Source organism: Enoplosus armatus, chromosome 12 (assembly GCF_043641665.1).
Source record: "Enoplosus armatus isolate fEnoArm2 chromosome 12, fEnoArm2.hap1, whole genome shotgun sequence".
NCBI lineage: Eukaryota > Metazoa > Chordata > Actinopteri > Centrarchiformes > Enoplosidae > Enoplosus > Enoplosus armatus.
This window is the reverse complement of record NC_092191.1, coordinates 16,997,264-17,020,937: the sequence shown is the minus strand read 5'-3', so window position 1 is coordinate 17,020,937 and position 23,674 is coordinate 16,997,264. Positions and strand designations below refer to the sequence as shown.

General features: G+C 44.3%; 2 protein-coding genes and 1 non-coding gene across 3 annotated transcripts in view; all 3 read left to right on the top strand.

Annotated features, from left to right (window-relative positions):
• Positions 1 to 13,753, top strand: part of arid4b (AT-rich interaction domain 4B) — a 39,397-nt gene extending 25,644 nt beyond the window's left edge. Inside the window, exons 10-24 of the mRNA XM_070916104.1 lie at positions 766 to 842; positions 1,767 to 1,915; positions 2,015 to 2,087; positions 2,755 to 2,849; positions 2,961 to 3,058; positions 3,342 to 3,540; positions 3,665 to 3,867; positions 6,651 to 6,833; positions 7,837 to 7,921; positions 8,008 to 8,215; positions 8,349 to 9,578; positions 9,740 to 9,850; positions 10,037 to 10,261; positions 10,492 to 10,638; positions 11,449 to 13,753. Coding sequence (XP_070772205.1) covers positions 766 to 842; positions 1,767 to 1,915; positions 2,015 to 2,087; positions 2,755 to 2,849; positions 2,961 to 3,058; positions 3,342 to 3,540; positions 3,665 to 3,867; positions 6,651 to 6,833; positions 7,837 to 7,921; positions 8,008 to 8,215; positions 8,349 to 9,578; positions 9,740 to 9,850; positions 10,037 to 10,261; positions 10,492 to 10,638; positions 11,449 to 11,603 — 3,238 coding nt within the window. The 3' untranslated portion in view covers positions 11,604 to 13,753. The remainder of the gene's footprint in view (positions 1 to 765; positions 843 to 1,766; positions 1,916 to 2,014; positions 2,088 to 2,754; positions 2,850 to 2,960; positions 3,059 to 3,341; positions 3,541 to 3,664; positions 3,868 to 6,650; positions 6,834 to 7,836; positions 7,922 to 8,007; positions 8,216 to 8,348; positions 9,579 to 9,739; positions 9,851 to 10,036; positions 10,262 to 10,491; positions 10,639 to 11,448) is intronic.
• A 219-nt stretch (positions 13,754 to 13,972) lies between these two features.
• On the top strand, positions 13,973 to 15,809 carry tomm20a (translocase of outer mitochondrial membrane 20). Its single transcript, XM_070916095.1, has 5 exons — positions 13,973 to 14,118; positions 14,447 to 14,493; positions 14,591 to 14,672; positions 14,813 to 14,955; positions 15,237 to 15,809. The coding sequence occupies exons 1-5, from the start codon at positions 13,995 to 13,997 to the stop codon at positions 15,279 to 15,281; spliced, it is 441 nt and encodes a 146-aa protein (XP_070772196.1). The 5' UTR covers positions 13,973 to 13,994; the 3' UTR covers positions 15,282 to 15,809.
• On the top strand, positions 15,009 to 15,143 carry LOC139294733 (small nucleolar RNA SNORA14). The gene has a single exon (XR_011598410.1). It is a non-coding gene; the product is annotated as a small nucleolar RNA SNORA14 (small nucleolar RNA).
• Positions 15,810 to 23,674: the final 7,865 nt, after the last annotated feature.

The window sequence follows — 23,674 nt, the reverse complement described above, 5'->3', positions numbered from 1 at the left end:
CACTGTGAGCGTGTTGGCGTGCTGATGTTATCATGTAGCTCAAAGCCCCAATGTGTCTAAGTACAGCCTCACAGGGTTAGGGTGCTAGCATGGCTGTAGACTCTTAGCATCTTTTTAGCTAGTCTCAATGAATAATATACAAAATTTGTATACAGTACAAGTATGTAAACCAGAGCGATTCTAATGACTTTTTTTGAGATTATCAATCAAGATTATCAATAGGAAATGTCATTAAACCAAGGTGTGTGTGTGTTTTCTATGAGCTTTTATTTACTCCATGACAAGTCTAGTGATTGGATCAGCTCAGCTGCCTACAGATACCACAGCAAATCGTTTCTGTGACACACTTGCCAAGCCTGTGACTGCTTTCAGCTTACAAGCTCCACTGATCCATCTATCTGCCAAATCACCAACACTTTTCCCAGCTGCTGTAGAGATGTTGTAAGAAAGGCTGTTATTGCAGTCATGTCTGCTCAGGTTTTGAGGTTGTTATTGTTGTTGTAAGGTAAAAACCTGCAGTATTCGCTCTGCCAGTGATGTAATGAACAAGACCTTGGGTGGCTACTCTTCACGGCTTCATATTTTTCTTATTTGTTTCAACAAACAAAAATCTGCTTATTTTGGTTACTTGGTTGTCACTGCTTACTTGGTTGGCTTTAATTACAGTCACACCGTAGAGCTGAACCTTGATGTAGTAACACTCAGTACTGTCCACAGTACGTCACTCCTGTGTACATATTAATCAGAGTTGCTGTGTTTTTGCAGTTACACGGTGCTGCGGAAGGACGTCCGCGAGATGAACAGCAATTGTCCTCCAAAAGCCGACGCAGGGCTAAAACCAGGTGAGTTTAAAGTAAAGCTTTAAGAGGTCAATTTCACAAATCTGATGCATAGCGCACACAGAGTCCTGGACATCTGTGGGCTGGTCTGTGTGTCGACACACTTGGCTCGCAGAGCGGGTTGCAGTGAGACAGACTGAAGAAAGAGAAGTTTTGTTTTTGTTCTGGGGAATGCAGCGGTGGAGAGCTCCTGTCACTGTCGAGTCTATTTTTATATGAAGTCCTCAGTAGGCTTTTTATATAGTGCCCCCGTTTTTCTGCTGCAGAGCTCTTACTCTTTCATAATTACAGTTAGGAAGCAGCTTTGTATTATGCCAGTCTTGCTTTTCACAGGTGGTTGACTCACAACTGTGATATTTTCCACATTACAAAAAGCGTAAAACAAGCATCTGCCAAGGTGGTTAGATGCTACTTAAACCCACCTGTGACATCGTGGCTGAATGCTTCTTCTGCTCTGCGTCACTGCAAATACTCCTGACAGATTTTCATGCTGCTGTCTTCCATAGCTGCTTTTCTTCATGTTTGTGTCAAAACGTCTTTTTATACCGTCCTATTTTTGTATATGGGTCTATTATTTTCAGAGTTAACATGGCAATAACACTTGTATGAACATGTTTTTAGCAAATCATAGATTGCTTCAGTACTGAGCCTACACATGTTCATATGCAGACACACAAATACATGCAGCATCCTCATACCCTCCAAACACCCATTGACAGATGTATGAGGTTTCAATTGAAGAAGGAATGTTGGCCTTATTTTCCATTGGTTCATAATATTGTTTTCATTTAAAGCATCAGGTTGTTTGTATTTCATGTACAAGATGTAGAGAGCAATCTGACTGAAACAGATTACAGCTGCAGGGACTGATAGTCAGCCCTTGTTGGGTGTGGTTAATATGTAATACTTACCCTGCGTGTTCGGCAGCACTGGACGCAGCCCTGGAGTTCCAGCAGCAGTTCGTCGTGCCCGGCGCCTGGAAGACGGAAGTGAAAGAAGAAAGTTCCAGCAGCGAGGAGGACGACGAGGATGAAGAGGAAGAGCAGGAAGAAGATGCCAGCGGCGAGGAGGAAGAGGTAGAGGCAGAACCCTGCACACGCTCTTATCCCCACAACCTCCGAGTAAAAGAGTAAAAAAAAAAAAGATCCTCAAACTGTCTTGTTTCCTGTCTGCAGGAGGAAGTGGAGCCGTTCCCAGAGGAGCGGGAGAACTTTCTGCAGCAGCTGTACAAGTTCATGGAGGACAGAGGTGAGCCCAGAGTGCAGATACTATTGATGTTCACAGGCTTTCTTCAAAACAGACTTCAAAACACAGTCATTTTAGGGATTAGCTTAGTTAATTTTAAGGTTGAAGGTGCTGGACTAATAACAGTGTCTGTATTTCATATCTTTTATATGTCAAGTACTGCACTTGACTACAACATTTGAGGTACCTTTACTTTACTACTCACATATGTCTACTCCTCTGCAGTTTAGTACTTTTTACTCCACTTTATTTATTTGACAGCTTTACTTTTCAGATTAGATTTCAGATTTACACAAAAACATAAATATGATGCGCTGTTATTAAACAGTTGATTAAGCAAATATATAAAATAGTCACAATTAGCTCCACCTCTACCAACAACAACATTAAAATGCTACTTACAAATGAATGCATCAGTAATAAATATCCAATAATGTGTAATAGTATAACACTCACAGGGGGCATTGTTCTGCATTGTTGATACTTTTACTTTTGATACATTATGCTAATAATACTGAATAATACTTTCAATGCATTTAAAAGGCTTTATAAAAGGTTTACAGTTAAAGAATAAAATGCAGGCATGCCTGACTCTGTTTAATAAACCGTTTTCATCAGTTTCATCATTTGTGTCTACCATCTGAACCCATGCCGTGTTTCCCCTCTTCAGGAACTCCCATCAACAAACGGCCTGTTCTGGGCTACAGGAACCTGAACCTGTTCAAGCTCTACCGGCTGGTGCACAAACTGGGAGGCTTTGACAATGTGAGTGCCACTTTGACAGCGACTCCTCTTAGTTTGATTTTGGTCACACTTGTCTAGTTTGATGTTGACCGACTCCGGATCTGTCTACCTCTGTGTCCGTGTTTTGAGCAGATTGAAAGCGGTTCTGTTTGGAAGCAAGTCTATCAGGATCTGGGAATCCCTGTGCTCAACTCAGCCGCTGGCTACAATGTCAAATGTGCTTACCGCAAGTACGTACAGTCGCTGCCTCCACAGCTCCTCAAAGCTTTTAACTCTTTTGGGCAGATGCAGCTTTTGCTTCTGTAGTTTTTCACCAAGAGTGACATGCAGTTTGTAGTCTGTTTGACTTCTTTTGTCCAGCTGGATGTCTTTTGTGCTACGGTTACAGCCTCCTTTTTTAAGCAAACTCCTCAAGGATACATTAAGCTTCCATTTTTGCAAGATTAGCTTTTAGCAGAAAGCTGTAGAATTAGACTTTCTTGATCTATTTATGAGCAATGTTTTATCATCCAGGTACATGTATGGATTTGAGGAATACTGCACCTCCACCGCCATCACCTTCAGGATGGACCTCCCTTTGAAGCAGGTACCCAAGGGGGAGGTGAAGCCTGAGGGGGAGGCAGGAGGAGAAGTTGCCACATCCTCCAGCTCTGAGGAGCAGAAAGCTCCGGTGGATGAGGAACCTTCTAGCACACAGTCTGTAGTCTGCAAGGTACTGTTTGATTCAAATCCTTTTTTCCTTTTATTCTTATTTTGGGTATTTATTCTAACATGAGTCAGATTAATTTCTCCAGATCTCCTGCGTTTGTTATATTAAAAGCATCCTTCTCCCACAGGACGAGAAACCAGATTTAACCCAAAACCAAATGGGGTCTGAACCATCAAAAACTGAGGCAAAGGACGGCGGAAACGACGACGAGGATGAGGAAGACGGTCCCCTCAAGGGAGATGCAGATGAGGGCTCATCGACGGCTCGCCTCGGAGCGGAGAGCGTGAAGCAGGAGCCCGATGAGGAGCAGGAGAGCAAGGACAACTCTGGGTAGGTGGTCTGAAAGGATGCTCCCTCCACCAGGGTGGTAACAAAACATAAAATCCTCATGGCACAAACATAAGCTCCATGCAGCGCTCCTGCATGGCGAAATTGTGTTAATAATCAATCTGACCTTCAACACCTAAGAACTTTAAAAGTTCCTCCAGACAAAAGGACCTGAGGCATTCACTTTCCTTGGTGGCAGTAAAAACCTAAAAGACCAGTAGCAGTCAAGGACCCTCCTGACCTTAATGACACTAATACCCAGTATACCCACAATCCACCTCTACCTGCTAACCAGAGAGAGGAAAGCTGTCCTCTCTCTCTCTTCTAACTCAGCTCTTACCCACTGCCCTCTGTGCTATTGTTATTTCTCGTGGCTTAGTCGGCATCAGCTGGCAGAGACATCTTGAAGCACCAAAGCCTGACTGCTACCTTTCACCTGGCATGTCATGCTGTGCACTCTCTCTGGCTCTGTGGCTCTCTCCTCTTCTCTCCTCTCTCTCTCTCTCTCTCTCTCTGTCTCTCTCTGTCTCTCTCTCTCTCTCTCTCTGTCTCTCTGTCTCTCTCTCTGGCTGGGATTGTTTGACCGTGGCCAGCCTCACTCACTCAGCGCACACAACATGGCTGTGCTCTTCTCGATTTCTGTCCTCTCCTGATCTCTATCTGTCTCTCTGCCTCCTTTCTCTGTCTTTTCTCTCATTTTTTTTTGGCTTTTCGATGTTCAGCTTTATTAAATGTTCCATGTGTGTGAGTGTTGTCACTGATGCATTAGCACACTAGATGCAAGATAGTGCTTCAGAGGCAGTAACCTTTTTAGAGGGGAAAAAGTGCCCATGTTTGCTCTGGGTAGTTGTATGGTTTGGTCTCAGTTAGCTGCCTTTTGCCCTGTTGTTTCCTGTCCTGAGACTCTAGATCGGTGCTCTCTGTCTAGTTTAGACCTGTGTTTGTTCAGCTTTCAGTTTGACACTCGTGTTAAGGTTGTTTTGGCTACTGGGGACAGGCTAGACAACACTGCAGCAAAAAGTGCACATACTTACGTGTACTGCAAGCTTCCTGATCCTTTGGCTTTGTCAGGATCAGTGGTCCTCGCAGATTATGTGGCAGTGTGTGGGTTTACAGATCCACACAGCAGACAACCCGCAGGCTGATCTGATCTGAGCTTTCCTGATGATATCAAACCTGTTTAATGTTTACAAGCCTTAATCTAGATGGGACCTGTAGTGTTCCAGCTGCAGAGACTGTGTGAAGCCAATAAGAGTTGACATTGAGCTTAAATGGGAACATTGTGTTTTAATTTCTATTAATGAGAGCAATTATTATTATTAGTATTATTATTATTATTATTAAATAAAGGGAAACTCTTGTTCTACAGTGATTTTTAAGTAATTGCCTAAGTACTTTTTACCTTTTTTCCTCCTGATGTACTGCGTATTCAGCTACTCGCCCATGTGGACTGTTCAGCCTTTCTTTGTGCCCTTTTCAGTGCAGAATTATGCACATTGATTGAAGTTTTTAAGGAAGATTGCAGGTTTTGAGGAAGTCCTGACATAAGTGATGCTTCTGGATTACTTGTTTAGATTATTCTCGTTATTGATATATCTGTTGTTTATTTTTTGATTCATCAGTTGATCGTTTGGTCTATAAAACATCATGTAAGACCAAGAAAAACGGCACATTTTCATATCTGTGAACCTGAAACTGTAATTTTTTTAAACAACTTAATCATAAAATAGAATATAATAATATCATCTTAAATCCATTATGAAAATAGCTGCAAATTATTTTTTTGTCGCTTGGCTCACTGATTATGCAACAAATTGTTGAAGCTCTAAATGTGATATATTTCAGTGTTTTTTACCCTATCTGTGCTTGTTTGTGTTTCGTCACCATATTTATCACTGAGGGGTGGAACAGCTCTTTGAAATTAACCATGTGCATTGTTGTTTACAATCACTTGGCTCTTGAAGTCTGATGTGTCCACAGTCTTAGGGCAGTAACATCACACAAGGACTGCTGCACAAAAAAGTGCATCTTCTTCGTTGTGGTTTGTTGAATATGAGCTGTCAGCAGAAAGCACATGCTCTGAGCAGTTGCGTATGAGAGGGATTGTCTGTGTTGTAGCTGTTCTTTGTGGCAGCAGACCCAATTGGATCTGGTAGCCGTGCTTCCTCCCAACGCTGTAGTCTCGCTTTAAGTTGCTGCGCTGCCTGCCAAGTTGTGCTTTGCCGTGCTAACCTGCCCCTGTGGCCCCTGTGGCCCCTGTGGCTCCTACGCCTAAACCACTTACTGGCACTCCTGCACCTCCCGTATACCCTCCAGCTTCGACATCTCCTGACTGTTTCCCACTAGCACCCCCTTCTGGCTGCTTTGTTTCTTACAGTGTGTGTGTGTGAATGAGAATTCCAAGTATGCTGTTGTGTGTGGACATAGGGTTAGATAGCCTAACAGTAGTGTTATTTCCCATGCAAGATGATTGATTTTTGCCATGAAAGAATGATGTTTTATTTACTGAAACGCTCCATGTACTGTTCTTTGACTGGCTGTTTATACTGCAGTTTGCTGTGGGTTACACTGGACTAGAGTTAAGGCAAAAATGGGAAGTTTATGTTTCTGTATAGGTAAGGGCCTAGTGTTGTAATGGGACAGGGAAGGCAAGGGTGGAGCAAATTAATTAGAAAACAGGCTTCCTAGCAGCAGGCAGTGAGTTGGGTGGATGGGTGTGGGTGGGGCTCTGTGGTGTTCATCGGGGCAGCCTAGGGCCAGGAAGTGCTGAACTGTTTTTCTTGCAGGGATGACAGCAGTCAGGAGGGGGAGGAAGGGGAGGAGTTTGAGTGTTACCCCCCGGGGATGAAGGTGCAGGTGAGGTATGGGCGAGGCCGCAATCTGAAGACGTACGAGGCCACTGTGAAAGAGGCAGACGTGGAGGGGGGAGAGGTGCTCTACCTGGTGCACTACTGTGGCTGGAACGTCAGGTAAGACAGGACCTGGGGAGAAATCACCTAACGTCTATATTCACCCAAAAAAAAATTAAAAAAAAAATTAAAAAAAAGACATATCTTAACCTTCAATTCAGCTCAAGGGATCACCTCTACATGGGTATCCCCGCAGCAGTAACAGATACATCCCTTCCTCACAATTCTGCTTCACCTGATCCTGCCCCATGGTCAATACTCTGATTATGGAGAACGCTGGGCCATCTAGTGGCAGAAACAGAATTGAGTATTGGGTTGATGTGGATCATTCCTCAGCTTCCCTCACTCAGTTTTGACTGAACCCCCTGTCTGTCTGTCCCCCAGCTGTCTGTCTCTCAACTAAATCTACAGACAGGCCGAATTTGAACCAATTTTACTCTGGAAACAGCCAACCAGTGGTTTTGGTTAAACAATTTTTAGATCCTACAATACGATATTTTAATGTGAGCTACCCTTTGGATCTCTGAAAGGCCAACCAAAGTGCTGCTACACTCACCTCTACCTCTCAACCCTCTCCCCCCCCTCCCCAGTGGGTCAGGGTTAATGCAGTGTTAAGTAGAGTGTTAGGGTACCATGACACAGAGGTTAACTAGTGCAATCAGCATTTCATTGTCTCAATGTTGTTGTGTGGTCCTCTAGCACTCTATAAAAGACAGTGGGATGTTCTCTGCATTGTGTCTGTCGTGTGCGATGTCGTGAAACGTTTCATTTTCCTCATATGACCCAAGTAGCACCCTTGGTACTGTTGGAACTTTGTTGAATATGATTTGTGTGGTGGTCGGTGTTAATATTGTTTCTTTCTTCATCGTAAAGGTTTGTCTTTTTCCACATAACACCATGGGATTTCTTCCTGTTGCTGTTGAGGCTTATTGTGTCACAGCAACATGTCGGGGTCAGACAGTAGAGGTGTCTGTGTGGTGGGTGGTGTGAGAGGATATTTCTTAGCTGCTTTCAAAGATCTGAGTGATTTAAATGATCTCTTGTCTTTGTACTTGATTTTTAGATATGATGAATGGATCAAAGCAGACAAGATTGTGCGGCCCGCCAATAAGAACGTACAGAAAATAAAGCACCGCAAAAAAATAAAGGTACGGGTTTGGAGAGGGGCGACTTTTCAATTTACATGTGGTTTGATGACATGAAGTGAATCACTGACTGTGTTGAATTCTGACAGAACAAAGCTGAGAGGGAGCGAGACAGGTTGGAGAGGCTGAATGACAGGGAAGTCCTCGGCCCTTCGCCCGACACTAACCGCGTCCCACGCTCCAAATGTGGCCTGAGTCAGGATGTCTTTTCCAAGATGGACGAGGGTGAGGACAAAGGGACTCAGCAGTCTCCAGTCAAGTCTATAGAAATTACTTCTATCCTCAATGGCCTGCAAGGTAGCAACACTCATTAGCCTGTAGTCCTCATGCACACTTACAGCAGATCAGGACTGTTTGACTCTGAAGTGGTTTATGTATGCCTGTTGATATCCTGCTGGAACTAACACAAGTGCTGTCTTGTTTGCCTCAGCTTCTGAGATGTCCACAGACGAAAGTGAGCACGAGGACGAGGAGGGAGGGCATAATGAAGAGGATCGCCCAGGATGCAGAGGCAGCCCCAGAAAGGCCCCACCAGAGGCCCCGCAAACGTCAGAGCGCTGGGAGAGCGTGCCCCCTCCTGAAGGGTCCAAACCTTCCCCAGTCTCAGGAAAGAACCAGGATTTAGTCAATGCAGAGAGTGCCGATGTCGTGAAGCGTAGAGGCCAACCAGAGTTGGATGGAGAGGCCAGCACTAGGAAGAGGAAATCTGACAGTGCAGTGGATAGGACCCCGAAAGGCCAATCCAAAGCTAAGACCAGGAGCACCAGGAGTGCTGACTGGTTGCCTGGAGCCTCGCCCAGGAAGCTGGAGGAGAGAGCGGCCGGTCCTGGGGAGGAGAGGGCGGCCTCGTCTAGCAGCAGTTCTGATGATGAGGGTGCAGCACTGGCCGAATCCCAGGCGGAGGAAAGTGAGCGAAGCCGCCCAAAAACCAAAGGTTCCCCTTCCAAGAAGTACAACGGGATGAAGGAGAAGACCAAAAGTAGCAGACAAGCTGGCTTCTGGGAGATTCCTGAGAAGAGGGCCAAAATGTCTGGGAATGCAGAGGAGAGGCCAGCTGTCCGCTCTAAAGGCCAAAAGGATGTGTGGTCCAGCATCCAGGCCCAGTGGCCGAAGAAGACTCTCAAAGAGTTGTTCTCTGACTCGGACACAGAGGCCAATTCTCCTCCTCCACCTGTACCCTCGCGTCTGGAGGAGCCGAGTGCCGAACAGGATGCTGGACCAGAGGACGAAGCCTCGGAGGAGCAGATGGAGAACGACAAACTACAGGAGTTTCCAAGCAGTGGCAGTAACTCTGTACTCAACACACCACCGACGACGCCCGAGTCCCCCTCAGGAGGAGGCAGTGTTGTGGAAGACTCTGGTCAAGTGCAGCCTTCCTCCCCGCTGCCGTCCATACCCCCCGCCTTGCCTTCAGAGCCAGTTTCTGACGCTCTTCCCCCGGTACCCATACCGGAGGAGGTGGCAGGCGGGCGTAGTGAGACAGACAGCAGCACGGTGGAGGTGGAGAGTCTGGGTGGGGAGCTGCAAGACCTCCCTCAGGATGAAGGGGCAGGTTCCCCCTCAAAGGTGTTTGACGTCAGCCTCTCCTGCAACAGTAGCAGCAGCTGCAGCCTCGAGCTGAGCAGCAGCAGCCAGCAGGATAGTGAGCAGAAGTCCAAAGGTACAAATAATAGCCAATCTACTTTATCAGGTCTCTTTTTTTTTTAATCATTGGCAGAATTCGTTATTTTTCTTTAAGGTGGAATACTCAAGAAATACACGCTGACAACTCATTTCACAGTCTGCCTCTTCCCTCACTATCGTCTTGCGTTTTCTTTGTAGCGTCTGTGAGTCAGAAGCGGCAGAAAGAATCACAGACAAGTGGAGCCTCAAAGAAACACAAGCCAAACCGCAAGAGCCTAGGTGTGCCTCCAAAAAAGAATAGGAAAACAGGTAAGGAGAGCTGTAGATAGAATTGCTGACACCCTGCTAGCCTTCAAATGCCAGCAGTACTTTTATCAGTCGCAGAGTTTCCATCTCATATTCCCTTGTTTCCTGACATTAAATTACAGATTGCAGGTGGGAAAGGAAATGAGATTTCGGGTTGATCATTGTTCATTTTTCTCTTCTCTCCTCCAGCCAACAGCAGTGACAGTGAAGACCAGTCTGTTGTTGAGGGCACTGCCAAATCAACCGCCTCTAAGAACAACGCATCAGACGTGAAGGCTGCCACTTCCCCCAAGTGTCATGGACGATCTCCCCCTTCGAGCCATAAGTACCACAAGCAGGGTGACGCCGACCAAACCCAGCACCAAGACAACCATGGAAGATCGCCACGTGTGTACAAGTGGAGCTTCCAGATGTGTAAGTGTCACACACTGAGCTCATTTGTTGTTGTAACTATACTTTGTATAGTCATTTGTTATGCAAATAACTACACATTTTTTTTTACAAGGGTATTACATTTTCATCTTCTTTTTAGTTGTTTTAGTTACTAAGTTGAGTTTTCTATTTGTTTATGTCAACATTTTACACCCGTGTTTATGCCCTATTGACCCTAAAATCCTAAAATGCATTATTTACATTATGCCTAGCTGACCTGGAAAAGATGAGCAGTCTGGAGAGGATTTCGTTTCTTCAGGAGAAGCTGCAGGACATCAGGAACCACTACCTCTCCCTCAAGTCTGAGGTGGCCTCTATTGACAGACGACGAAAACGCATGAAGAAGAAGGAACGGGAAAGTGAGTCACTGATCACCAGGACTGGGTTGCACCAGCTATTCTTAAATCCATTCTTAAGTTAGTGTGTAAAGTCCATCCGAAGTTCTTAGTGACTACCACCTCATTTCAAACTAGTGATTTACTAAATCACTAGTGGGTGGTCACGGTTAAAAACTAATGGATACCTTTTAGTAATGTGTAGTAAATATCCATTGCGCCGTCCAATCAAAAGCATTTAACTATGTAAACAGGAAGTCATTGTAGCCAAAAGCTACAGTTTTAGCTTATATTAAACGAAACTGCTAATTATTTGTTATGTTGTTATTTCAGTTATTTCTTAAATATATACATCCCATACATGATAAATGGGAGGGAAATATATTATGCTAACCTAGCCAACACTATTTGGTCATTTAGTGTGATGTTATTGATGTTCTAATTTTTGATAATTTAACCTCATTATTAAAACAATCCATCTATTGTCAGGTCAGATGTTTTGATAATATTCCCTCTTTTACTCTTCACTCTAAATGGGTCTTATATTAGCAAGCTAACGTTAGCTTTGTCAGTTAATTCAGTTATCTATGCAACAGTTGCTCCTGATAGTTACTTGGTATAGATATTTAGTAACAAACTATCTCCTCATAAGAACTAGCAACCCATATTAATGTAGTGATGCGTAAATCTTCACTTCATAATAAATTGCAATATAACTAGGCTAAGAATGAACTTAAAAAGAACTCCCACTCCTGGAGTCTACTGTACGTTGTCCCCACCTTCAGGCCTCAGCACTGTGACATTATGTAACCAAATCCTTTCTCTGTTCTGTAGGCACGGTAGCTGCTTCCTCTTCATCATCATCCTCCTCCTCCTCCCCGTCCTCCAGCTCACTGACTGCGGCAGTCATGCTGACACTGGCCGACCCTCCGGTGTCATCCTCATCCTCCTCTTCTCAGAACTCTGGGGTATCAGTGGAGTGCAGGTGACAGGACGAACCAGCGAAAAGCCACCGCACGAAGCACTTAACCAGCACCCTGGGGTCACTGCCCCCATTCCCCTCCAACAGGACGGAGAAGTCAACCTACATACTGTAACTACTGGGGCACAAAAACCAGACCAGAGACAACAAAAAAAACAAGAAACAAGCACTATTTTCTATTGACAACTATTTCCTTGGCAAGCTAATGGCACTTAAGTGCACTTTTATGAAGATTGTGTAGGGGGATGAAATTTGTCAAAAAAATTACAAAATTGTCTTTTGCGCTCTCCTTAATTGAATCTTTATAAGAATTGTTTTTGCAAGCAATAATTGTTTCCATTTGATAAAGTTGTATTGGTATGGGATGGTTTCCACAGAAGACCCCTCTGTGCTCGGTCCTCATAGCTCATCGTGGTGCAGCCTGTGCTTGCCATGTTATTATTATGGGGAATTCAGAGGAACACTGCCACATTGGCATTAAGGGCGTAGAAAAAGCAACTCTGCCACGTTTCTCTGTCCACCCTCATTAAAAAGGCCTTCATGTGGTTACACCTTAAGCGGTTGACGATGCTCTTCTCACATACAGGCATGTGGTCCTGTACATGTTTGCATTGAGTCCTGTAGGTGTTGATGGATAGGGTTTCAGACCATCATAGGTCCGCTGACAACCTCAGTGGATGAATATGGAATGATACTGTAGTGCCTTTATGTTCTTTTCTATGGGGCACTTTGAGAAAGGATAGCACTTTTTTCCTGATCCTCTTCTGAAATCAGAGGGTCAGCTGGAATAATGTGTCCCTTACAAAAGACCGAAGAATGCTGTATGACTGAGCAGGCAGTGAACGGCTGAGTATGACAGATAACGATGGTTTTTATCAGCATATGGTAACATTTAAAAAGTGTAATTGTAAAAGCAGAACGCCTATACTGGATCACCTGTAATCTACTACTGAATACTCATCCAGCTTGGGTGTAACTGTTAGGTTTGGCAGCATAAAATGTGCAATGATGGAGGTAGTGAATCCAATGGTCACATTACTTCAGTTCATCAGCCTTTTAAAAGCCCATCTGCTTTATTTTATTATGTTTCAACATCCATATAACCCCCAGTCCCATGGTCTTCACTGAAGACATCTGCAACTGGATCAAGTTAACTTGAAGGCAGCCATAGGAGGTATTTACAGCATGTACTCAGTACTGCAGGACACATGAATGAAGCTGACTCCCACATTTGCAGTGTTTCAAGTAACATGAAGTTATTTAACTAATTATATTTTTGCTTCATTAAATAAAAGCAACACATACTTTTTTGGCATCTCTTTCTAATTTTACTCATGATCATTAATGACATGCCAGCTTCCTCTCATACTCATCCCTACCAAAAAATGTTTGGTTCCGTTTCCTGTACTATGACCAGATTAAAGGTAAAGATATTGTAAATGTGCATTTATATCATAAAGTGACGTATGTGTATACATTTCTGAAGACATCTCCAGTGTTTCCTTTGTATAGACCCCCTACTGTATGATAACCTGAAGTTACATTTTGTTTGGCACTTGTATGTAATTGTATGCTTTTGTTATACATTTGTATATTGAGAAGTGTTTTGAGTCAAGCTATTTAATATCTTGCACTGTTAATATCATGTACTTTTCTGTACAGACAGTTTTACGGTTTTAACTGTAGTTTGAGTGTAAATACTGAGGGTTACAGCATGTTTGTTCTCCCCCTTTTGTCCTCAGTCTTGTTCTCTTGGAGGGACAGATTTATTTGAGTTCATTTATGTTGTTTCGTTCTGCCTCTTTCATCAGTTTCTATAGTTCTTTTTTTCTTTCTTTCTTTTTTTTAATTTCATGTTTTGCTTTAGTTTGTATTCTGTTTTGTTTTTCTATAGCTTGTGCTTGTAAGAGAAGAATGGTAGTTTTGGATGCGGCTGAACTATTTTCCAACCTGTACATGGCCTGAAGCTAAAGCTCTATGAACCTGTATATGGAAAAAGGTCTGGATCATAGATTAAGAGAAAGTAATGGAGCTTATTGAAAAATGCTCAATAGTATTTATTAGGCTCATCTGATGATGGTCATTGTGTAATTTATTGTAAAAATGTAAGCAAAGCAGAAGCCTCTGTTTGAAATAAATGCCATAGTTTGTGAAGTATTCAGTGTGTCTCGTGCCATTGGTGTAAAGTAACTTTTATTTTACAGTTTTTACTTCACTTTAATATTAATAGTTTATTATACTTCATACTTTTACTCCGTTTCAGAGAAGTGAAACGAAGAAGAAACCAGAAGTAGAATAACTACCCAACAGTATACACGCCTTGCGACATGAGGTCATGATTTACGTACTTCCGCTCCGCACTTCCTTAACAGCGTGCTAGCTGCTGCGTCCCGTGCCTATGATGAGCGGTAAGACGAGCGCGGTACTTGCCGGGGTGTGTGGAGCCCTTTTAGTCGCATACTGTATTTATTTTGACAGAAAGCGACGGAGTGACCCTCGCTTCAAGGAAAAGCTACGTGAACGTAAGTGTTTTAGCTGGAGGGAGCAGAGGAAGTTAGCTCAACAGCACCGGGAGCACGTTAGCTTCCATGTGGCAGACCGACCGCAAGGACACTACAGCTATCTATGTCTAAAAAGTCTTAATTGAGAAAGTGCTATTCTCTCCTTTTTCAATTACTTTCAGCGTAGAGAGTTTTAACATTTACTCTAACGTTACTTAATTTACCTCAGCTACGTCGCAGGATAAATAACTCGTAACGTTAGCTAATAGCTTAACTTGTAACCATGTGTTCCTCGAGTTGTGCAACAGCAAACTAAACTGCACAGTCTAAAGTCACCTTTGTATCGCAGGTAGAAAAAAGCAAAATGTTTCTAGCGGGAAGTCCGGACTAGCAAAGGTAGGACAAATGTGAAAGCATTAATTTCAGATCATTTTTTGTGTCTCACCCTCAGTAAATGTGCACTTTTCTGACATTTTGCCTTTTGACTTTGAAGCTACCTGACATGAAGGACGCGGAAGCTGTTCAGAAATTCTTTCTGGAGGAAATCCAGCTGGGAGAAGAGCTCCTTTCACAAGGTTAGCCACATGTCTGTTCTCAGTTTATTCAAACGTGTGTGCATGATACACTCGCATCACGGGAAGCTCAGAGAGCAGTGTTCTTTTCAGATCTTGCTGACTTCCTTTTCTACTTTTCTACTTTTCTAACTCTAACCCAGGGGAATTCGAGAATGGTGTGGACCACCTGACCAATGCCATTGCAGTATGCGGTCAGCCTCAGCAGCTGCTTCAGGTACTCCAGCAGACGCTGCCGCCTCCAGTCTTCCAAATGCTACTCACCAAACTGCCCAGCATCAGCCAGGTGAGGATTTCCTGCGTCTCCCATTCAAATTTCATCGTGGTGTTTTTATTGCAAAGCATCCTTAATAAACCCCCCAGTTGCCATTTGTGGTCTCTGGGACAAGAAAGGGTGCAAGATCAATCTTAGAATCATCCAAAGCTAAGAGCTGTGTGTCAGTCGCTCTTGGTTATTTCACCTCTAAGACAGAAATGCTAACATTAGAAGTAACAACTGGTAGTTTTCCACGAGTTAAGCTGTTACCTATAGCTATAATGAGATTTTTTTTTCTTTCTGTTTTTCAGCGAATCATCAGCTCTCAGTCTTTAACAGAAGATGACGTCGAATGAATGTGTGTGATTGCGTGTGAGATGGAAACATGTTATCACTATTCCGTGAAAGGATTTCAGACAGATATTTGTGCAGTGTTTGGTACGTGTGACTGCACTTGTGTTTGAGTTGTGAGCCTGATTATGACAGAGGTCGACCTTTGGACATCGGATAATGAGGTTCTCCCTCTGCCATGATACTTTGTGGTGAAAGAACTTCCTTCAGGTTATGTTGCTGGGAAAATGTTTAACACATTCCATCTTTCAAATCTTGTTCCCACCTGATCTCATGTTTTCTAGCCATCTGTTTGTTCTATTTATTTCCCTCAAAAGTAAGTATGTGTTCTGTTTTGCATATGTTATGTACTAAATAAAAAACAAAGGTATGTAAATTATGTTACATATTGCTGTGCAGTTGATATACATGTGAAATGTGTGTCTACACTAAACTAAATTTGTTTGTGGAACATTGTCAAGTTTTCTGGGTTTTTTTTTTGCAATGTCACTTAAATGTTATTTTTATATTCCAGTCTTTCATATCTGGATGTATTTTTGTGTGTAAAATCCTAAAATAAATCATGAAAACACACTTTGAGTTTGAGTTTCCATTTGCCAGTAGGTGGCAGTAGCAATGCACAGGAAAATGTGAAATATGGAGTGTGGACAGTTTTTATCTGTTGGGAAAGCTGGAGAGTAATTTTGCTGAATAGAAAGTGTCACATGCATAAATCAAGGATAAATATTCCTCAGGATTTAAAAAAAAAAATAACTACAGGGGGAAAAAAGATTTGTATCAAAGATATTAAGGAACAAGGAGGTAGGTAATGTAATGCACTCTCATGGGACTAAATGGCTAGGATCTGTATATGTAGGTTTGCTAAATATAAACCAGTGCTGATGAATCCATGACGCTGGTTATTAACATACAAATGCTGCTAGAACAATTAAATTGCCATCTTGAGAGTACAGTATTTCTGTTTCCAGCCAGCATGGTGAAACACATGAGCTTGTGTCAGTACATTGAGCCATGATGTCTTTATTGTGAATGGCTTTATTGTGTGTGCAAGAGAGTGAAAGTGGAGCAGCGTGTAGGGGAAGGGAGTAGGTCTGGTTGAAAGTGTGTCTCTTGGAAGACAAATAGAGCTGTAATTATTTTTATCCCTGTCTGCAGCTGTTTTTCTAAGCGCTCTGGCCAGAGCAGCCCTGAGCCTTGAGGTTGCCAGGAAACGAGAGCAGGAGGGGAAAATAGTTTTTCTACATTAGGAATGAAAAATGAAAATTGAACGGCGGCCCAGAAATGTCGAGTGAAGACTAAATGGTAGACAGTGTTCCATTTTCCATGAACTCATGTGCTCACTCTGCAGTCTTTTCTTCAGCACGCCTGCTATTTTGCCATTTGGTGGAAAAGGAGAAGCCTGTCAAGAGGCCTGCAGAGTCGTCTGGCCCTGAGCGTGTGTGTGCGCAGAAGAAGTGACTCGTTGTTAATCTGTCCTTTGGGGAGGCAGAGGAGAAAAATAACAGGCTGTGTTGGAGGTCAAGCTGGAGCTGTGGTCTGCTGCTGGCGCTGGGGGTAGGAACAGGTTCAGACCCCTCCACACAGTGTACTGCTGGCCTGCTTCTCCTGAAAATAAACACTCAGCTGCTGGCCACATACTACGTCCCCTGCAGACTGGAGAGAGCCGAGGGGTCACTGAAGGATACCAGACCGGTACTGCCCGCTCTGACAGCATGCCATCATAAAGTAAACCAAGTGAAACAGGCTTTGACATAAAGCCATGGCACCGTCTGACTTCAGGATGACACAGCAAATCTGTTGTTTTTATCCAAAACAAAGCCTGCTCTGCGTCCTCAATCCTGAGCAGAATACTAATGTAATAACTGAGGTGTTTGCTGGACTTCTTTTAATTTTATGTCATTCCTTTAATTGCATTCCTGCTCCATTTGAGTCTGTATGAATGGATTATGAGTCAGATCTTCATATCTGATGAAGCAGGCAGGGGAGGAGAAGGGGAAATAAAGAAACTCCCTCTCCTTGTGCAGTAGGGGGAACTGTTGCTCCAGGCAGTGTGTGCACACTTCTATGGTTCCACTGAAGGACGACTGAATGGAGAGAGCTGAGAGCATAACAGCTCCCGTTGACAGCAATAACAATGGCTGTGCCTGCAGCACGGAGACCATGTGCTCAGGAGGGGTGATTTTTAACAGTTTGTAATCCTTTCTTCTAATGTGCTCACCATGACAGATGCAACCTGTTCCTTCATTACAGGTGCAGGAAATAAACTGTCATTGAAGGCAACATTAAAACCCCAGGATTAGGCATAGAGAGGCTCTAACCAGCCAGGACCAAAGCAGTCTGACTGCCATTGTAATTTGTTTTCACGGATTCCAATCGTATGTCAAATGTTGTATTGGGAATATTATAATCACTTGAGCTCCACAACTCATTACTGGAAATCCTGTCAGCAAATTACCCACAGCAGTAATTACCTTTGCTGTGTTATTTGCGAGTTTGAATGTCAAAGCTTGATTACTGCTCTGTATACCGAGTGCCATGCATACACAGATTGGGTGTCTGACCGGTGGAGATGTCTGGTTATGTAGGAGCAGCTGTGTTTGGGAGGTTAAGGCAGCCAGAAATAACTCTGTTGTATGTGGTTGCTATGGCAGCTTCACGTAGCCCTGCAAAGCAGCAGACTCTCTGCTGTGCCGGTCTACATTTGAGAGCCTCTGAGTGTTACCTCTGAGCAGTAACCTCCCGGGGAGGCATTTGCTGCTGATCACTGACTGTTAGGTGGAGGCGTCCGCAGAGGCCTGCAGTCCTCCTGCGTCGGTGTTTTGGAACATGTTTTGCCACCGCCTGATGATGCTCAGAGTCACGCTGTCTGTGCCCTGTTGCTGATGTCATGGCTGTGGTGCCAGAGTCTGCAGCCTACTGTATGTTGTCATGGAGAAGGCAGGCTGGGGGAGAAATATGAGACGTGTCCAGGCTGTGCCAGCAGCTATAATAAAGACTCTCCTGCACTGCCACTTGTGTGCACAGCAGCAACAAAGTATATTAATTACCCAGCGCCTTCTCTGTGTCATTCAGCAGTGAGGGAGGGAAGGAGAAAAATTTCCAAGGCACGTCCTTAAAATAAAGCAGCACTGTACGTGCTCAGAGTATTAACTTCCACACAGATGACCCATTTTTCCATCTCAAAGGGTCTGAGGATGGGTGGAAAAAAAGAGGGGGGGGGGGGGGGGGGGAAGCGGGAGTGGAGGCAGCAGTGGAGCCAATCACGTGAATCTAAAGCAGGCTACAAATCCTGGCGGATTTCGCTTCCTCTGTGAGGCAATGCCTTACTGTCATGTGTTTTTCCGTTTCTCTGCTGCTCTCCCCATGGTACTTTAACTTCTGCTGCCCTTCCTCCATGCAGGTTTCTTCTCCTCCTCCATGTGTAGTCCCAGCCTGTCTATTCAGCTCTGTTGTTTACATTCCTTGTAAGTGTGAGCTGCAGGGTGTGGACAGCCGCCCCCACCCCCTTCCCCAGCACCCAACCACCCTGACTGCCTCTCTCTCTAATGTCATCCTTGCCCCCCCCACCCTGCCTCCAGCCTCCACCTATCTCCTCATCACTAGATCCCTGATAGGGGGGAAATTCAATAGCACTACTCTGCCTGAGAGAAGTAAGTGCGTCACATGACCTGTGAATTCCTGTTTACGTTGGGGTGTTTCCATATTTTGGTCTGGTGACAAGCTCGGAGCTGAATTGGTCATGAATGGAGACAAAGAGGATAATAGCAGCCGAACAGAATGGGAGAAAAAAAAAAGAAATATCACTCAGCATCAGTTCTCATCCTGTTGTCTGTCATCAGCATTATCTGTGCAATCTAGGCTGCGAGTGAAATTAGAAGAGGGAAATGACACGTACACTGAGCAGGAGGGTGAAGAAAGGGGTAACTAAGCAAACTGTGTGCACACAGTTACCCCCCGCCCCCGATCTGCCTTCCTGTCTCACAGGCAGTGCAGTGCAGTGGCTTTGAAAATTGAGAGTCAGACAGGCTTGTTTTGCATACTGTGGGTCTCCTGCATTGACTTGTAGCAAATCCCTGCCCTCGGGAGGCATGTCAGAGGGGATTAATGGGAGGGCTGGGGCCTCACAGAGTTTCCCATTGTCGCAGCCCAGCCCTGCACTGTATTTTCATCCCGCAGAGTGAGAAAAGAGCGAGCAGGTGGGGTGGTGCTGGTGGAGGGAGGGTTGAGCTTGTGTGTGTGTGTGTGTGTGGTGTTATTTCCCTCTGCCCTGATTCTTTTGAGCTGAGCTGAAGGGAGAGGAGGAGAGTGTAAATAATGTATTTGGAGCGGCGGGGTAGAAGGAGCTGGAGCTTGACCGAGCTCAGAACAGGGAAGGGAAGAGAAGGGTTGAGCCGCCATGCTGCTGCACAGGAAACTGGGGGCTGTGGGGGAGGGGGGGGGGGGGCAGAAGAGGAACTGTATGAGCTATAACAACTCTGCTGTGGTGCTCTGGGGAATGTGGGGCCTCCGCAAGAATGTAGCAATCCTCTACTTCCTCTCGGTTCTCTAAGTTTTACCAAGCCAAACAGTTTGCTGCTGCAGACTGCCATTAATAATGCGCTATTAATACTAATGTGCTAATGTGAAATGCTACTTCACAACAGGCCTGGGGCTGGTAGGGATTCAAATGGTTTCTCAAGAGCAGCAAAACTTGGAAACTGGAAACCAGTCCTCCAGTTGCAGGACGGGATGAAAGCCAGATAGTAATCTAGACTGAATTGTTTATATTAAATGAATACTTTGACATTTTGAGAAATACGCTTATTCACTTTCTTGCCAAGAACGAGATGAGAAGATTGATACCACTCCATTTTTGTAGCTACAGCCAGCAGCAGGCTAGCTTAGCTTAGCATAAAGACTGGAAATGGGGAAACAGCTTGCATGGCTTTGTCCAAAGGTAACAAAATCTGCCTACCTGCACCTCTAAAGGTGTGTTCAGACAGAAAGCGAAGCAGATTTTTGCCTCACATCATTTGCGCAGATTTGCGTAAAATAATTTTTTCATGGGGGTTGTGTGCTGGACTATTTCTTGACTGGTGTAGTGTCTGTTTCCCCATTGATTTGTGTTTCCTTTTACCTCAACCTGAACCTAAAACCCAAATCTCAAACCCCTGGTGCTAGTTGGTGGAGTTTGCTACCTTTGAACAGAGCCTGACCACCTGTTTCCAGTCTTTATACTAAGCTAAGCTAACTGCTTTTGGTATTGATCTTCTTGTCTAAATCTTGGCAAGAAAGCAAATAATTGCATTTCCCACAATGTCAAACTATTCCTTTAAGGCTCCCCTCCCTCAGCATGCCTCAGTTTGAGTGTGATGAAACCGTTCACTTGCTCCATTATACCATCAGCTCTTTATTTATCTCCTTATCTCTCTGTGTCGTTCTCTTCTCTCACTCCCTTGGCGATCCAGCTCTTTTATTTCTCCCACACCTGCTATGTTTTATGGCAACAATAAAGGGGACCTTAACCTTGAAACATGATAGAGCATTCCCAACTCCCACAACTACAATCGTCTTAAAAACATCACTTTTTACACACAGTGTAACCTTGGTGTAACTTTTGTATTTTATCATATTTTCTTGGGCTCGCAGAACTCTGTTGCCGTATCACCCTGCGCAGCTCGGCAGCTACAACCCACTCGTTCACCCGAGAACTACAAAGTGGGTTTGACGCCTTGCATCTTGTGTAACCATGGTCTTTGAAGACTTTGGCTTTGAGCTCTGTGTCTCATCAATTCCCTACGCAAAGCTAAATTTGAATCTGAGGCGAGCACATAAGGGAGTAGGGGGCTTATCTGCCCCACTCGTTTAATGTTATTCATTCATGCACACTATTTTTATGACAGGCAGTGCATGCAGAACTACTTTTTCGTTGTTTATGTAACCATCGTCACTCTGCATATGGATGTGTGTGTGTGTGTGTGTGTGTGTGCATGCTTAGAGATGACAGTACAGTAACTTCTTAACTTTACATGAGGGACTTTTGCAGGATGCATGAGAAGTGATGGGCCTCTTCATACATTGAAGGCCTGGTTTGTAGTGTTCTGCATACAAAGTTAAAAGCAGTCCTAGAGGAAGAAAATAAAATCCATGTGATGATGAGTCGGGCTAGTCGTGGATCTTTCTAGGTCATGCTTTGGTGTTAATTCATGTCTCAACAGGAGGGAGAGGGCAGAAAGCAGAAAATAGAGTGACACAGATATCCCCCCCATTTCCGGTCTATGAGGGAGCCGCGCCATGAAGTGAGTACTTATCACAGCAAATTCCTGACTTATTTGTCATCTGGATTTGTCACATCAAATCTGCTTTTCTCAATGAACTGGGGAGGGAGATTACAGGCTCATAGTCGGTGAGATAATAATGGCGAGTCGGGCTTTGACTCTCAAATGAAAGACCTCAAGAGGCTGAGAGCAGAGCCATGTCGTACGTCTGATTCTCACGCTACGACTGAAGCTCTCCTTCTGGATATATGATTTTCCTCTGCCATTTCAAATACCGGTCAGCCTTGCGATTGTTCGGTGAGCCCACGCCGCTCTTTCCTATCCTTCAGCTTTTCCACTCGCCACCAAATCCTCTTCAAGGCTGACATGATCCACCATGCAGCTGAACAATCAATATAAGATGAGAAGAGCAGCTGAAGAAACCAGTTGATACACTATTCTCTCTGTCTGAATGCTTTACATGTAATTGATTGGACTGTTCTCACTATTTCTCCCCATTTCATGTCTTATGTTTCAGCCCCTCAGCACTAACTGTGTCAGGCTCTTGTCCTCTCCTCCACACCCTGTTGATTCATGTCAGCACAGCGCCATGTACGCTCACAGTAACACATCCCCAGTTTGCTTTGAGATTCATCTGAGCTCCATGAATATCCTCCATCTGACCTATTTTACGTTAAAGCCTTGATCTCCCTCCATGTTTGTTTGGAGTCTATTTGCAGCTGCTGTGATGATTTGATATTATTACCTAAAATATGAGCAACTTGTTATGTTTGTTTTCAAACGGCAGCACTACTTTCATTAGCATATAAAAGGCTTCTTTTTTTGGATGTCCTTATCCAGTTTGAGGTGTTTCTCTCCATAAATTATTTCACAGGGTAAGGGAGTCAATCAGACAGATAAGTTCTTTACCAACTAGCTTCACCCAGAGAGGCTGCATTCCTGGACTTGATTTGGATTTAATGGACTTGTAGATGATTAATGAATTAATTATTGGATACAGCATCTGATGTCTGGAGTGGCTGCAGCGGCGACACTGACAGCTTTTTAAATTGAAAGGAGCACAATCGTTGTGGAGACTCGCACGCTGCCAACTCAATGTGCTCCTGTAATTTTAAATGCATGAAATAATTAACAAACAACTTCACAGCGGGGGCCGTTACACACCAGGTCATTCAGGGTCAGCAGCAAGGGACCCGGCGGAGAGTGGAGCTCGCAGATGATTGCACTTTGTCTGATAGGGACGGTAACACAGATTGAGTTAATCTTGTAGCGAGAAATGCACTGTAGGCTTTTAGTCCAGATGACGCACAGTGTGAGGCCGCTCTCTCATATAGCTCAGGGAAAAGCTCGGTGAAAGCACCCCCCCCCCTTCCCACCACCACTATCCACACCCTCTCCATCCCCTCTGTTCCATTCTTCCAGAGGGACGGCTTGTTGACATCCATTAGGAGGTTTCCCAGCATTGAGCCAGGCCAGGAAAGAGGACTAATGATGTAATTCCCTGAGAGATGACATTAAAATGTCAAAGTGCCGTGGCTGACATCATCCATTTAGCACACATTTTCCAATAATATACATTTGTCTTCCTTTTTTTTCTCCTTCCCTCAGCTTTCCTTCCTAGAAACTGGAGCTCCTCACCCATCCCAGTGCCTCCAGGCTCTATTTAGGTGTGCAGCCACACGACGGAGGACAGACTGGAATAAGGGGGAATATCATCAAAGCGTGCCTTCCCCTGCAGCTATAACTGCCCTGCTCCAGAAAGCAGTGTTTTGAACAGTCTATGTGTGTTGTGTTACACTTATCCCTCCCTTCTTTTAAGCCTCAGCTAATGCTAATTCATCTTGTCTGTACAACAAAGACCCTCATGCTCTCATTCCTCCACCTCTTTCACAGTCCCTACCACATGTAGGAATGGCAACTGGACGAGTTTAGGTCAGCTCTCTGTATTTATTGTGTTAAGACGTGTGACAGGATGAAGAGAACATCTTGTACAAATTGCATTTTCTACCTGCCTCACGCCGCCCTGTGCCTTTCAGGCTGGCCACACAAACACCCTGCATTTCAGAGAAAATATAGAATCTGAATTATATTTCTACGAGGGAGACTTGACAGCTCTCTATTCTTCAGCCCAGTGAGTGGGC